Raw genomic sequence first — 13,083 nt, forward strand, 5'->3', positions numbered from 1 at the left:
TCAGTGCCAGAGAACTAGGAGGTATCCAACATAACATCATTTTTAAAAAAGGGACTCTGGAGAGTTCTGAAAATTATAGGCAGTTCAGCTACACGCCTGTTCTAGACAAATAAAAATCAGCATGGATTCCACAAAGGTAATCCTGCCTTTCCAAACTTGTAGAGGTTTTTGAATGGGTCAGCAGACACATGGATGAATACAATCCTGTCAGCTTTGTGTATAGATAGTCCTTGCTTGCCAATGGTAATTTGGACAGGGAATTCTATCACTAAGTGATGCAGTCGTAAGGCGCAACATCACGTAATCACGCTGACTTACAGCGGCAGTTCCAGCAGTCCCAGTTGACTTTGCTTGTCGGAAGCTGGCAGTGAAGGTCACAAATGGTGATCACATGACTGCAGGACACTGTGGCATCATCATTGCAAGCTGGTTGCTAAGTGCCCAAATCACAATCACATGATTGGGGAAGTTGCAATGGCCACATCTATGAGGACCCATCTTAAGTACCCCTCGTTCAGCACCATCGTAACTTTGAATAGTCACTGAACAAGTGGATGTTAAACAAGGACTACCTGTACTTGGATTTTCAAAAAGCCTTTAACAAAGTTTCTTAGTGATGGCTCTTTAGTAAACTTCACAGTCATGAACGAAGAGATGTATTCTTTTATGGGTTGCTAACTGATTAGCAATCAGAAAACACAAGTAGGAATAAATAGACAATTTGCTCAATGGAAAGAGTAAGGAGTAAAGGATTTGTATTGGGATAAATTCATTCATGATCTTAGCTTAGGAGTATGCAGTGAGTTTATTTATTTATTTATCACATTGGCCAAGCTTGAAATACTAAACTATTGAGGGTGGTAAAAACCAAAAGTGATTATGAGGAGCTGCAGAAGATCTCTTTAAACTGGGTCAGTGATCAGCCAAATGCAGTTCAGTTTAAGTAAGTGTAAAGCGATATACATTAAGGCACACCCCATCCCCACGTCATAGATAAGCTGATAGGGTTGGAACTGTCTGTAACTAAGCTTGGTGAATAGCTTAATGAAGATGTTAACCAAGAATGTAGCAGCTGTGAAAATGGCAAATTCTGTAATAGAGATTATAATGAAAGAGTTTGAAAGTAAAACTGCCAAAGTGGCAATGCCATTATAGAAATCTATGGTACATTTGAATCAGTGCATAGTTCTGGTTGGTATATTTTAAAAAGGATATAATAGAGCTGGGAAAAATGGAGAAGGCAACAAAATTATTGGTGGGCTTGAACAGCTTCCCTTCAAGGCTAGAACATTTCAGTTGGAAAGAAGGCAACTGAGAGGGGATGTGCTCAAAGTGTGTCATCCATGGCGTAGTGGATAGCGAGTTTTCCTCCCTCTCTCAAAACACTAAGACCCAAGTCCTCCAATGAAGCTGACTGGAAGCAGATTTATAAAGATAGAAAGCACTTCTTCAAACTGCCCATACTTAAAAACCTGACCAATTTATTACTGTAAAACATGGTGATGGACATTAAGCTTGATGGCTTTCACAGGGGATTGGACAAATTTATGAAGGACAAGTTTATCAGTGTCCATTAGTTTTAAAGTTTCAATATTACCTCCAGGTGGGGATAAGCATACCTCCGTACCTCCAAATATGAATTCCAAGGAAGCAATTTCCAGAGGCATGTTTCCCTCTCCTGCTTGCGAGCAGCCAGAGACATATTTCTGACTACTGTGAGAAACATCATTCTGGACTAAGATGGTCCTTGACCAGAAGAGCTATTCTCACATTCTTATGCAACAAATAAATGCTGAAATGTGAATTTAAAAAATAACAATAAAAAATAAGTCAGCAGTAATTAATATTATGAAATAACAAATGATGGATTTATGAAAGTAAACTGCTCCATAAAGTTTTCAGATGTAATGAAAATTTTAATGAAAATGTTTTGGAGCATCCTAATTAAACTAATTATTTTCATTTAGTCTGCTGCTTAGCTTAATAGTTTACTACCATTCTCTTCCTTTGGTTGATACCTTTTTGAAAGATTTGTGGCAAAACACTGCAAATGATGTAATCAGTATTACAATCCAATATTTTGCAGTGTCCTGAAATCTGCAGCTGTGATAGGTACAGCTTGACAGATCATATAAAGATTAGCTTTTTCTACTAAAGAAAAGTCCCAAAGGAAATAAGCTGTAAAAGCAGTGAATGCTGTACTTCAAAATCATACTGAACTACTTTGAAATATATTCTTCTTTTTTCCATAGATGTGGTGCATTACATGTGGGTGATCATATTCTCTCTATTGACGGTACTAGCATGGAATACTGTACATTGGCAGAAGCTACACAATTCTTGGCTAATACTTCTGACAATGTCAAACTAGAAATCCTTCCTCATCATCAGACACGCCTGGCACTTAAAGGACCAGAACATGGTAGGATGATTAAATTTCCAGCATGTTTATTGAATTATTTTCATTTAGCTAGAAATACTGTTTGAGTTCATTGTGACTTGCTTGGAATAAGTATGCTTAGTGGGACTTACTTAAGGTGAATAGAGGTTAATACTGAGGTAAAATCAATTCAGAGACTGGCTTTAATTGTGTGAGAGAGGTGTCAAAAGTCTTTTCCAAAGATTTGCATATAATGTTACTCTGATCTTCATAGGTGCCTATAATCAAGAGCTAAGTGTTTCACTCCGTGCAGCCCTAACTACTTTACTTATCTTAGTTATGGGTGAAATGCAACAATGTAACTCTGTGCATACAGAATACTCATCTGAGTATAAATTTGGAATAATTTTCAGTCAATATAGGACTGGCCAATCTTTAGGACTTGGTTAATAGGATTTTAGTTGATACAAAGCGGCCAAAATTAAATTTGCTCAAACAAAACTGTAACTGTTTCAGTAGCAAGCATAATGCTAAGCTATCCATGATGGACTAAAAGAATTAATGACACTTTCTTAACAAAAGCAGTGTTAACTATATGTTAATACCTTAATTAATAAATCAGAAGCTTTAAGGTGGAGTGGAGTGCAAGTTATGGTGGTAATTATAACTAACTACTTTCAATAAGAACAGGCAGTAACCTTCCAGAGCAAGAAGAAAGGAAATATCACACGAGAGGAATATAACATGCTCTCATGTTTCTCATTAAAAAAACACCTGTATCTTGATATTACAATAGGACTAGAGACCAAAGTAGTAACTTTGATTTTTTTAAAAAATCAATTGCTTAGTGAAAATAAAATTTTAAACATTATACCTGAGAAGAGGTAACATGATAGAAAAGAGTTATGAGGAAACATCTTCAGTCCCAGCATCCTTTTTTAAAACTTTCATATTTTGGTGTTAATTCCTACATTTCTATTTGTGGTGCTTCCCTTGGAAGATCAGTGTTCATAATCATAAAAGGAGCTTTCACAAGTAGAAAATGTTCTTTGCTTCAAAATGTACACTAGAACATGGGAAGCATGAGCTATACTTATGGGCTAGGCATAATCCAATTTATTCATAATGAATAGAGGTGGTGTCTCTTTTCATTCAGAAAATGCTCAGTCATTGTCCTTCCTGGCTGATTAAATTTGCCAAGTTTTCACTGATCAAGAGAGTTGATCAGTCCCTCTCCGAGTGTGTGTCGGTTGCCACCTACTTAAGAAGACAATTACAGGATTGTTACTGGAAAAAATTCCTTTGATTTGGAAGATCTCTGTAATTATAAGTCAGGCTCAAGTATTCTACTCCGTGGGTACAGTGATTGAGAAAGTGGTAATCTTACAGCTCCATAGGATTTAGATAAAACTGATTATCTGAACCCATTTCAGTCAGCATTTCATCTGAGATGGTACTGAGAGTACTTTAGTTGTTCTAGTGGATGTTCTGTTTCAGAAACAAGAAAGTGGGGGTATGACCCTGCTACAGCTCCCATATTCCTCAGGGCTTTTGATGCTATTGTCCATAGCACTGAGGACACTGTGTTCTAGTGACAATGTTATGGAACTTCTGTTTGACAACCAGGTTGTTAACCTCAGGTATCCCACAGTGATAGGTTCTGCATTGTTGCCTAGACTGTTTAATAGCTATGTGAAACTGCTGGGGGAAGTGGGAGGATCCAGAGCTTTAGAGTATAATGTCATCAGAATGCTGATGACACCTGCTCTGCTGCTTCCTACCATCCAGTTCCAAGGGTAAGTCAGCACCCATCAGATTGGCTGCAAATATCCTACTAAGAACAAGTTAAGACGCTGGGGTTCATATTTAAAGCCCTAACAATTTGGGGCCTGACTGCCTGAGAGACAGCCTCTCCCAGTATGAACACACCTGGTCATGATCAGCAGGAGAAGCTCACCTATCTGATATGTGGGAGAGGACCTTCTCCTAGGTAGCACCCAGCCTGTGGAATGTACTCCCCAGGAAGACAAATTTGACTCCCACTCCCAGTAGTTAGGAACATGGCAAACACATTGTTTTGCCAAGCTTATAATTGTCAATAGATACCAATGATACTGATATCATAAATCATCATTTGTATCAGAATATAAATTTAATAATAAATAAAGGTTTGTAATTCTTTCTAAATTACTGACCAGTGAGAATAAGTTCTGCTCAATGTTTAAACTGTTTCTTAGGTTGGGTAATTTCAGCAATATTATACCTATATAACCCTGGAGAAAAATATACAAATATGATTGATAAAAGAGTCTAAGAGAAAATATACTTTCATTCCTTTGTGAATAAAAGAGAAATCTGAAGCCTGTTATATATTTTTTCAAGTTTTTGTGTCAATATATAGTAATTTAACATTTTAATTTGATACAGTATAAGATCAGTTAGAAATTCTCATATTTTTTAAAGAACATATATTTAATAAATTGAAGAATACTTTCCCCTCCCTTTTACCTTATGACAGAGGGTAGGGAATGCTTAAGGTAAATCTGATTCAGAACTGATCATTACAAAGAGTAGGATTCATTTCCTTTCTTGCATTTGTGATTAAAAGTAGTCTGAAAAAAATTCAGAACAATAAATTATGACTTTGAATGTCTGTTTTGTCTTTATTAATAATTCCTCTACATTGAATTTTTGTGCTGATGTTTAAGAGATGGAAATTCCTTGTCCCAAATAATATAGTACCAGTGATAGATGCTGGTAAAATTAAAATCTCAAAGCAATAAATTGAAATGACTGACATGTAAACCACTCTGAATTGCTATAGAAAATGTGATATATGGCCTCTTGTTTGGATTTTGCTTTTTTAATAGATATGCATTCTTTTAGGTGGGTGGATATTTTCTAAATTTAATTATTAATTGTATCTTATTTATGCTGATAATGTTGGATTAAATGACTTCTTTAAAGGATTTAATAACAATAGCTAAAGACAGAGGCAGATTAAAAATTGATTGAAGACTGATCATTTTTTTCAAACATCAAACCCACTAGTGCTGGCATTATGAAAGGTTGTGGCATACTTCTAGGATTTCCTTACCACTAGAAAAAAGAAGGTGGTAAGGACAGGATACTTTTCAAACTGCTTTCATTTTCCTTTTTAATTTATTTATGTTACCCAATTACTTTTCCCCCTTTACTGGTCATTTTCTGATTTATTTTCTTTTCATTTTTTTAATATGTATTTTCTCTCATCCCTTCATGTGGGCAGTGAAGGTTCAAAGGAGCAACAAGCAAATTCTGTGGGATCCTTATGCCAAGAGCCACAGCAGTGCCCTCAGTTACCACCATTATAACACCAAACACCCTGATCATTTCAGGATGCCAGCTCTGAAATGCCAGAAAACACCTCCTCAAAAAAGTCTTTGTAATGTTCCATACTTTTTCCTTCAGATATCTGTTGTTGTTGTTGTTGTTTTCCTAATGACATTCCTTTTCTCATATTCTTCTCCTGTTTCTGGCTTTAAAACCTCTTGGCTTTATAGTGTCTCAGCATTTGTCACAAAGACATTCAGGTTATTTCTGACATAGTGTCTTTTCCTGTTTTAATTCTACGTTTTCATAAAGAAGGAAAGTTTTTGAAAACTACTGAGATTCCAGTTTTCCTAAATGCATTTCATAGTGTTACACAGTTCAGTATTTTATCAAGAAAATACTTTTTCAATGCAAAATCTATGTCAGAAATTACCTTTTTTAAATGCTAGATTTGGTATATCTAACCATATTGGTATGTATTATTTCACATAGCTGTGTGTTCAGAAATGGTTGAAGTAATTGTGAGAATGACAGCTGCTTAAATATTTAAGAAAATATTTAAGAACATTTTTGTTCTAGCAAAGAGATTTTTTAATACTTCACTTCAACCTAAAAATTGTAATTTGATGCTGTCAGCCTTACCAGGTAGACCAGACAGAAAACACAACCAGATGAGCTAATTCTACTTTATTGTAAGGCTACATTAACAGAATCTTGCAAGTCTGAAAGTATAATTCTCCCCACATCTCCTTTAGCCCCGAGAAATTAGGGAGGGTCTCTTCTGAGCCTCTTGCCCTGCCCATGATCCAGCTGCAGACTATGCTGTCTCTTATCTGATCATTCCCTAGGCAGCATCTCTGAGCCCAAACTCCCAAGGTCATTCCCACATACCATTACAAATGCCTAGATTTCATTAAGTTTCTGGACACTTATGAACCTTAGACAGTGTCCAGATGATAACAGCCAATTACAAGCACTGCTGCAGAGTTCCCTAATCTAGAATGCTCTGTACCAAATGTCTCCTTCTCTTTCAACAGCCTTGGTATCTTCATCGTTCTCTCCTGCCTCCATGAGTGCATACAGCTTGAGTTCACTAAACATGGGAACTTTACCTCGTAGCCTCTACTCCACTAGTCCTAGAGGAACAATGATGAGAAGAAGAATGAAAAAGAAGGACTTCAAAAGCTCATGTAGGTGACCACAAAGGTTATTTGTTTTAGAACATGGTTGTGAATCACACACTGTAAATAAGATTTGTTTGGAGTTGTAAGGAAAGGAATTACTTTATATGTACCTTGTTGTTCAGTTGCTTCCAATTCTTTGTGTACCAGTGGACAGAAGTTAGCCAGGATTCTTTGTCAGTAACTGTTTCTTTGAGTTCTTGTAAACGCATGCTTATGGGTTTGGATATCTGCATGCAGCCTCAGGAAGCAGTCTTGTAGCAATCAATCAATTAAAGAAGCAATCTTGTAGCAATCTTTTCATGAAAGACTATCTTCTGCTACTTTTTTATCGCCTCTTTTTTTTAAATCTATGAGCTTCTGTCCTTAACTAAAGATATCAAAATGGTAGTCATTTTTATCTACTAGGTAGAAGCTTGACAGTTTCTCTTATACAACCTTGTAGTCTTATATAATTATTTGCAAATCTATTATTGCAATTGCAGTTGGGTATGTTGTATCCCTCCATCCAATTGTATCCAAAATGGACAATTATGGTAGATTTTCCATCCAGCTTAGACCTCTAATGCACTTGCTAAAGCTTTTAAAAGGTTGACATCCTTCCAGAACAAATTTTGAGGGTATGCAGAGTGGTTGTGATAGAGAGGCACAGGCAAGTCTCACTGCATGAGACAAAAATCTACTTTTGTGTCATTGCATGTAACCCAGTGTTATTATTTTCACAGGTTTCCACTATACACAGCTTTCCTTCTATACTGTAGTCAGGCTTTTCTGTAATAAGTATTTACCAACAGGACACTTAAAATGCAAGTTTTAGTAAGTCTAGATTTTTTGAGCTTCAGCAAAGGATCGTTACCTTGTCGTGGTGCTGGAGCTTGAGCACCTCAATGATGCCATGAGCTAAACCGTGAAGGGCCACCCAAGACGGGAAGGTCATGACAGAGAGGTCAGACTAAATGCGATCCCTGGGGAAGGTAATGGCAACCCACCTCAGTATTCTTGCCGTGAAAACTAAATGGATCAGTACAACCAGAGATATGTCGGTATACCATCGGAAGATGAGACCCCCAGGTCGGAAGATGGTCAAAATGCTACTGGGGAGGAACAGAGGATGAGCTCAACTAGCCCCAGACGTGATGACGCAGCTAGCTCAAAGCCGAAAGGACGGCTAGCGGCCGACGGTGCTGGTGGTGAACGGCGAATCCGATGTTCTAAGGATCAACACACCATCGGAACCTGGAATGTAAGATCTATGAGCCAGGGCAAATTGGATGTGGTTATCGGTGAGATGTCAAGATTAAAGATAGACATTCTGGGCGTCAGTGAACTGAAATGGACTGGAATGGGCCACTTCACATCAAATGACCACCAGATCTACTACTGCGGACAAGAGGACCACAGAAGAAATGGAGTAGCCTTCATAATTAATAGTAAAGTGGCTAAAGCAGTGCTTGGATACAACCCAAAAAACAACAGAATGATCTCAATTCGAATTCAGGGCAAGCCATCTAACATCACAGTGATCCAAATATACGCCCCAACCACAAATGCTGAAGAAGCTGAAGTAGAGCAGTTCTATGAGGATCTGCAGCACCTACTGGACAACACGCCTAAAAGAGATGTTATTTTCATCACAGGAGACTGGAATGCTAAGGTGGGCAGTCAAATGACACCTGGAATTACAGGTAAGTATGGCCTGGGAGAACAAAACGAAGCAGGACACAGGCTGATAGAATTTTGCCAAGACAATTCACTCTGCATAACAAACACTCTCTTCCAACAACCTAAGAGACGGCTTTATACATGGACTTCACCAGATGGACAACACCGAAATCAGATTGATTACATCCTTTGCAGCCAAAGGTGGCGGACATCTGTACAGTCGGTAAAAACAAGGCCTGGAGCTGACTGTAGTTCAGATCACGAACTTCTTCTTGCACAATTTAGGATCAGACTAAAGAGATTAGGGAAGACCCACAGATCAGCTAGATATGAGCTCACTAATATTCCTAAGGAATATGCAGTGGAGGTGAAGAATAGATTTAAGGGACTGGACTTAGTAGATAGGGTCCCGGAAGAACTCTGGACAGAAGTTGGCAGCATTGTTCAGGAGGCGGCAACAAAATACATCCCAAAGAAAGAGAAAACCAAGAAGGCAAAATGGCTGTCTGCTGAGACACTAGAAGTAGCCCAAGAAAGAAGGAAAGCAAAAGGCAACAGTGATAGGGGGAGATATGCCCAATTAAATGCAAAATTCCAGAGGTTAGCCAGAAGAGATAAGGAATTATTTTTAAACAAGCAATGCGCAGAAGTGGAAGAAGACAATAGAATAGGAAGGACAAGAGACCTCTTCCAGAAAATTAGAAACATTGGAGGTAAATTCCAGGCCAAAATGGGTATGATCAAAAACAAAGATGGCAAGGACCTAACAGAAGAAGAAGAGATCAAGAAAAGGTGGCAAGAATATACAGAAAACCTGTATAGGAAGGATAACAATATCGGGGATAGCTTTGACGGTGTGGTCGGTGAGCTAGAGCCAGACATCCTGAAGAGTGAGGTTGAGTGGGCCTTAAGAAGCATTGCTAATAACAAGGCAACAGGAGACGACGGCATCCCAGCTGAACTGTTCAAATCTTGCAAGATGATGCTGTCAAGGTAATGCATGCTATATGCCAGCAAATTTGGAAAACACAAGAATGGCCATCAGACTGGAAAAAATCAACTTATATCCCCATACCAAAAAAGGGAAACACTAAAGAATGTTCAAACTATCGAACAGTGGCACTCATTTCACATGCCAGTAAGGTAATGCTCAAGATCCTGCAAGGTAGACTTCAGCAGTTCATGGAGCGAGAATTGCCAGATGTACAAGCTGGGTTTAGAAAAGGCAGAGGAACTAGAGACCAAATTGCCAATATCCGCTGGATAATGGAAAAAGCCAGGGAGTTTCAGAAAAACATCTATTTCTGTTTTATTGACTATTCTAAAGCCTTTGACTGTGTGGACCATAACAAATTGTGGCAAGTTCTTAGTGGTATGGGGATACCAAGTCATCTTGTATGCCTCCTGAAGAATCTGTATAACGACCAAGTAGCAACAGTAAGAACAGACCACGGAACAACAGACTGGTTTAAGATTGGGAAAGGAGTACGGCAGGGCTGTATACTCTCACCCTACCTATTCAACTTGTATGCAGAACACATCATGCGACAAGCTGGCCTTGAGGAATCCAAGGCTGGAGTTAAAATCTCTGGAAGAAACATTAACAATCTCAGATATGCAGATGATACCACTTTGATGGCTGAAAGTGAAGAGGAACTGAGGAGCCTTATGATGAAGGTGAAAGAAGAAAGTGCAAAAGCTGGTTTGCAGCTAAACCTCAAAAAAACCAAGATTATGGCAACCAGCTTGATTGATAACTGGCAAATAGAGGGAGAAAATGTAGAAGCAGTGAAAGACTTTGTATTCCTAGGTGCAAAGATTACTGCAGATGCTGACTGCAGTCAGGAACTCAGAAGACGCTTAATCCTTGGAAGAAGAGCAATGACAAATCTCGATAAAATAGTTAAGAGCAGAGACATCACACTGACAACAAAGGCCCGCATAGTTAAAGCAATGGTGTTCCCTGTAGTAACATATGGCTGCGAGAGCTGGACCATAAGGAAGGCTGAACGAAGGAAGATCGATGCTTTTGAACTGTGGTGTTGGAGGAAAATTCTGAGAGTGCCTTGGACTGCAAGAAGATCCAACCAGTCCATCCTCCAGGAAATAAAGCCAGACTGCTCACTTGAGGGAATGATATTAAAGGCAAAACTGAAATACTTTGGCCACATAATGAGAAGACAGGACACCCTGGAGAAGATGCTGATGCTGGGGAGAGTGGAAGGCAAAAGGAAGAGGGGCCGACCAAGGGCAAGATGGATGGATGATATTCTCGAGGTGACGGACTCGTCCCTGGGGGAGCTGGGGGTGTTGACGACCGACAGGAAGCTCTGGCGTGGGCTGGTCCATGAAGTCACGAAGAGTCGGAAGCGACTAAACGAATGAACAACAACAAGATTTTTTGAGAGAGTCTGGAGTATAAATGACTGAAGGATGTATAAAGTTTTCATTGCCCTTTATATTAAAAAAAAAAAAAACTTTTCGAAAGCCTGGTAATAAAACATGGCAATCACCTTCTGCAGGCCTAGTATTTAAGGACTAGAGACTTGACTGGAGTAAAGACAGCTGTCCTCTGATCCTCTGTCTGGAATCACTGAGGTCCTGGCTTTTAGATGTCTCTGATCACCTATACAGCCAAGCAGTAATTCCAGCATTCCTTGCTCTGCTGTGTTTTGAATAAATACTACTGTATGTTGATTCTGAATTTTAAGTATTCTAATTGAAAATGGTGATACTGACATTTTATTACAGTTTTTACATAGGCAGTATTTATGTCAGAAAATGAGTTCACTTGCTGTCATTCTGAATGTCATTATTTTACAGTGTCACTAGCCTCTAGCACTGTTGGCTTGGCTGGGCAAGTTGTCCACACAGAAACCACAGAAGTAGTGTTGACAGCTGATCCCATTGTAGGATTTGGGATACAGCTCCAGGGTAGTGTGTTTGCTACAGAGACATTATCATCTCCACCTCTGATTTCCTATATAGAAGCTGACAGTCCAGCAGAAAAGTGAGTTTCTTTGAAATGGTTATTAGACCTCTTTATTGCTTAGGACATCTCTGGATGCTTTGGAGTAGTTATTTTCAGGATTCAGATAATTTCCCAGGATTGTTCAATGAAAAATGTGACACATGCTGTCTTTCCTATATGGATTTCCGAAGGTTTTTTAAAAAATGATCAGGCATGAGAAAAATCAGTTACTCTTTTCTCTATCTAGATGACTGCCTTTGACAGATAATTGGATTTAGGATAATTAGATAATGTTTTTCCCAATGAAATTTCTGAAGCTTAATTTAAATATTTGCTTGTTTTAGATTAACAGGAAAGTATTTCAGTGTCTCTGCTCAGTTATAACTGATATCAAGTAAAATCTTTGAATACCAGAGTTTGGAATTACTAGTGTTTAGGGATGTTTTGGATCATTAAAGCAGTAATGCTGTTTTTCTCCAAGAGTACAGCTGTGCACACACATTCCTGCAAAGTCATCCAGGGACAGTCGCTACACAAGCCTTGCAAATATACTGTATATCTGCTTTAACAATTCAAAGTGAAGAACATTTTTCACACTCCTGAACATTGCAACCCCGCCTTTTTAAAAAACTCTTAAATTGCAAAAAAAACACCACCTCATTATGCCCAATGTTTTTTAAACTACTTTATGTTCACATTTTATACTATAGGAAATTATGCTGACCAAAAAGATAGAATAATATAGTTTCCTTGGAATAAAATTAGATAAAATTGCAAATTTTTAGACCTGATAACTGAGCAAGCTTCTAATCTGATTTTGTTGTTCTCTTTCATAAAAGTTGGATTGAGTTTATTCCTTTTTCATATATTGGAATGCTTATTTGCTCCATTTTGTTTGAAGGTGTGGCATCCTACAAATAGGAGACAGAGTACTGGCTATAAATGGGATCCTAACTGAAGATAGCACGTTTGATGAAGCTAATCAGCTTCTCAGAGATTCTTCTATCACTAGCAAGGTCACTTTGGAAATTGAATTTGATGTTGCAGGTATGAGCAGTCAAGTATTCTACGTACTAGAGTGGTGAGAATTAAATCCATATGAATTTGATATCACATATGCATACACAATCCTATTATATGCCAATATATTCTAAATATTCATCCTGAATCTTTCAAAGTACAGGGAGAAATTATTTTACTGCTTATTCAAAATACAATGTACACCATAGTTAGGAAAGTGGTTACCTGGCAGTTGTGGTCCAAAACAGAGAGAAAAAAAAATTAGAAACACTATATTAAAAAGAGCTGAAATGATAAAATTAGCAATGCATGTATAAATGAGAGATGAGAAGAAAATAAATTGCCTGGAGTTTCTTAGGTATTATTCATGATAAAGTTTAGGTATTGCTAACTATGAACTAAACTAGGAATGGGTGAGATTTAAAATATGTATAGAAAAATAGGATTAAGATTGCTTTTAATAGCATTTAAACTTACAATGGTATATGAAAAAAATATTAGATACATTAATTGATACAATAATTGATTGACTTATACTATAAATTCAGACTGCTAAT

General features: G+C 37.9%; 1 protein-coding gene across 4 annotated transcripts in view; it reads left to right on the top strand.

Moving 5' to 3' along the window:
- GRIP1 (glutamate receptor interacting protein 1) overlaps nucleotides 1-13,083 on the top strand; it is a 287,775-nt gene that overhangs the window by 241,632 nt on the left and 33,060 nt on the right. For 3 of the 4 annotated variants that reach the window (XM_063309219.1, XM_063309216.1, XM_063309217.1), the window contains exons 9-12: nucleotides 2,253-2,422; nucleotides 6,730-6,882; nucleotides 11,359-11,545; nucleotides 12,408-12,553. In XM_063309219.1, the coding sequence (XP_063165289.1) occupies nucleotides 2,253-2,422; nucleotides 6,730-6,882; nucleotides 11,359-11,545; nucleotides 12,408-12,553 (656 nt within the window). Of the gene's footprint in view, nucleotides 1-2,252; nucleotides 2,423-5,648; nucleotides 5,805-6,729; nucleotides 6,883-11,358; nucleotides 11,546-12,407; nucleotides 12,554-13,083 lie in introns of all 4 variants that reach the window. The other variant, XM_063309220.1, reaches the window with a different exon arrangement.

This window comes from Candoia aspera, chromosome 7 (genome assembly GCF_035149785.1).
Source record: "Candoia aspera isolate rCanAsp1 chromosome 7, rCanAsp1.hap2, whole genome shotgun sequence".
Taxonomy (NCBI): domain Eukaryota; kingdom Metazoa; phylum Chordata; class Lepidosauria; order Squamata; family Boidae; genus Candoia; species Candoia aspera.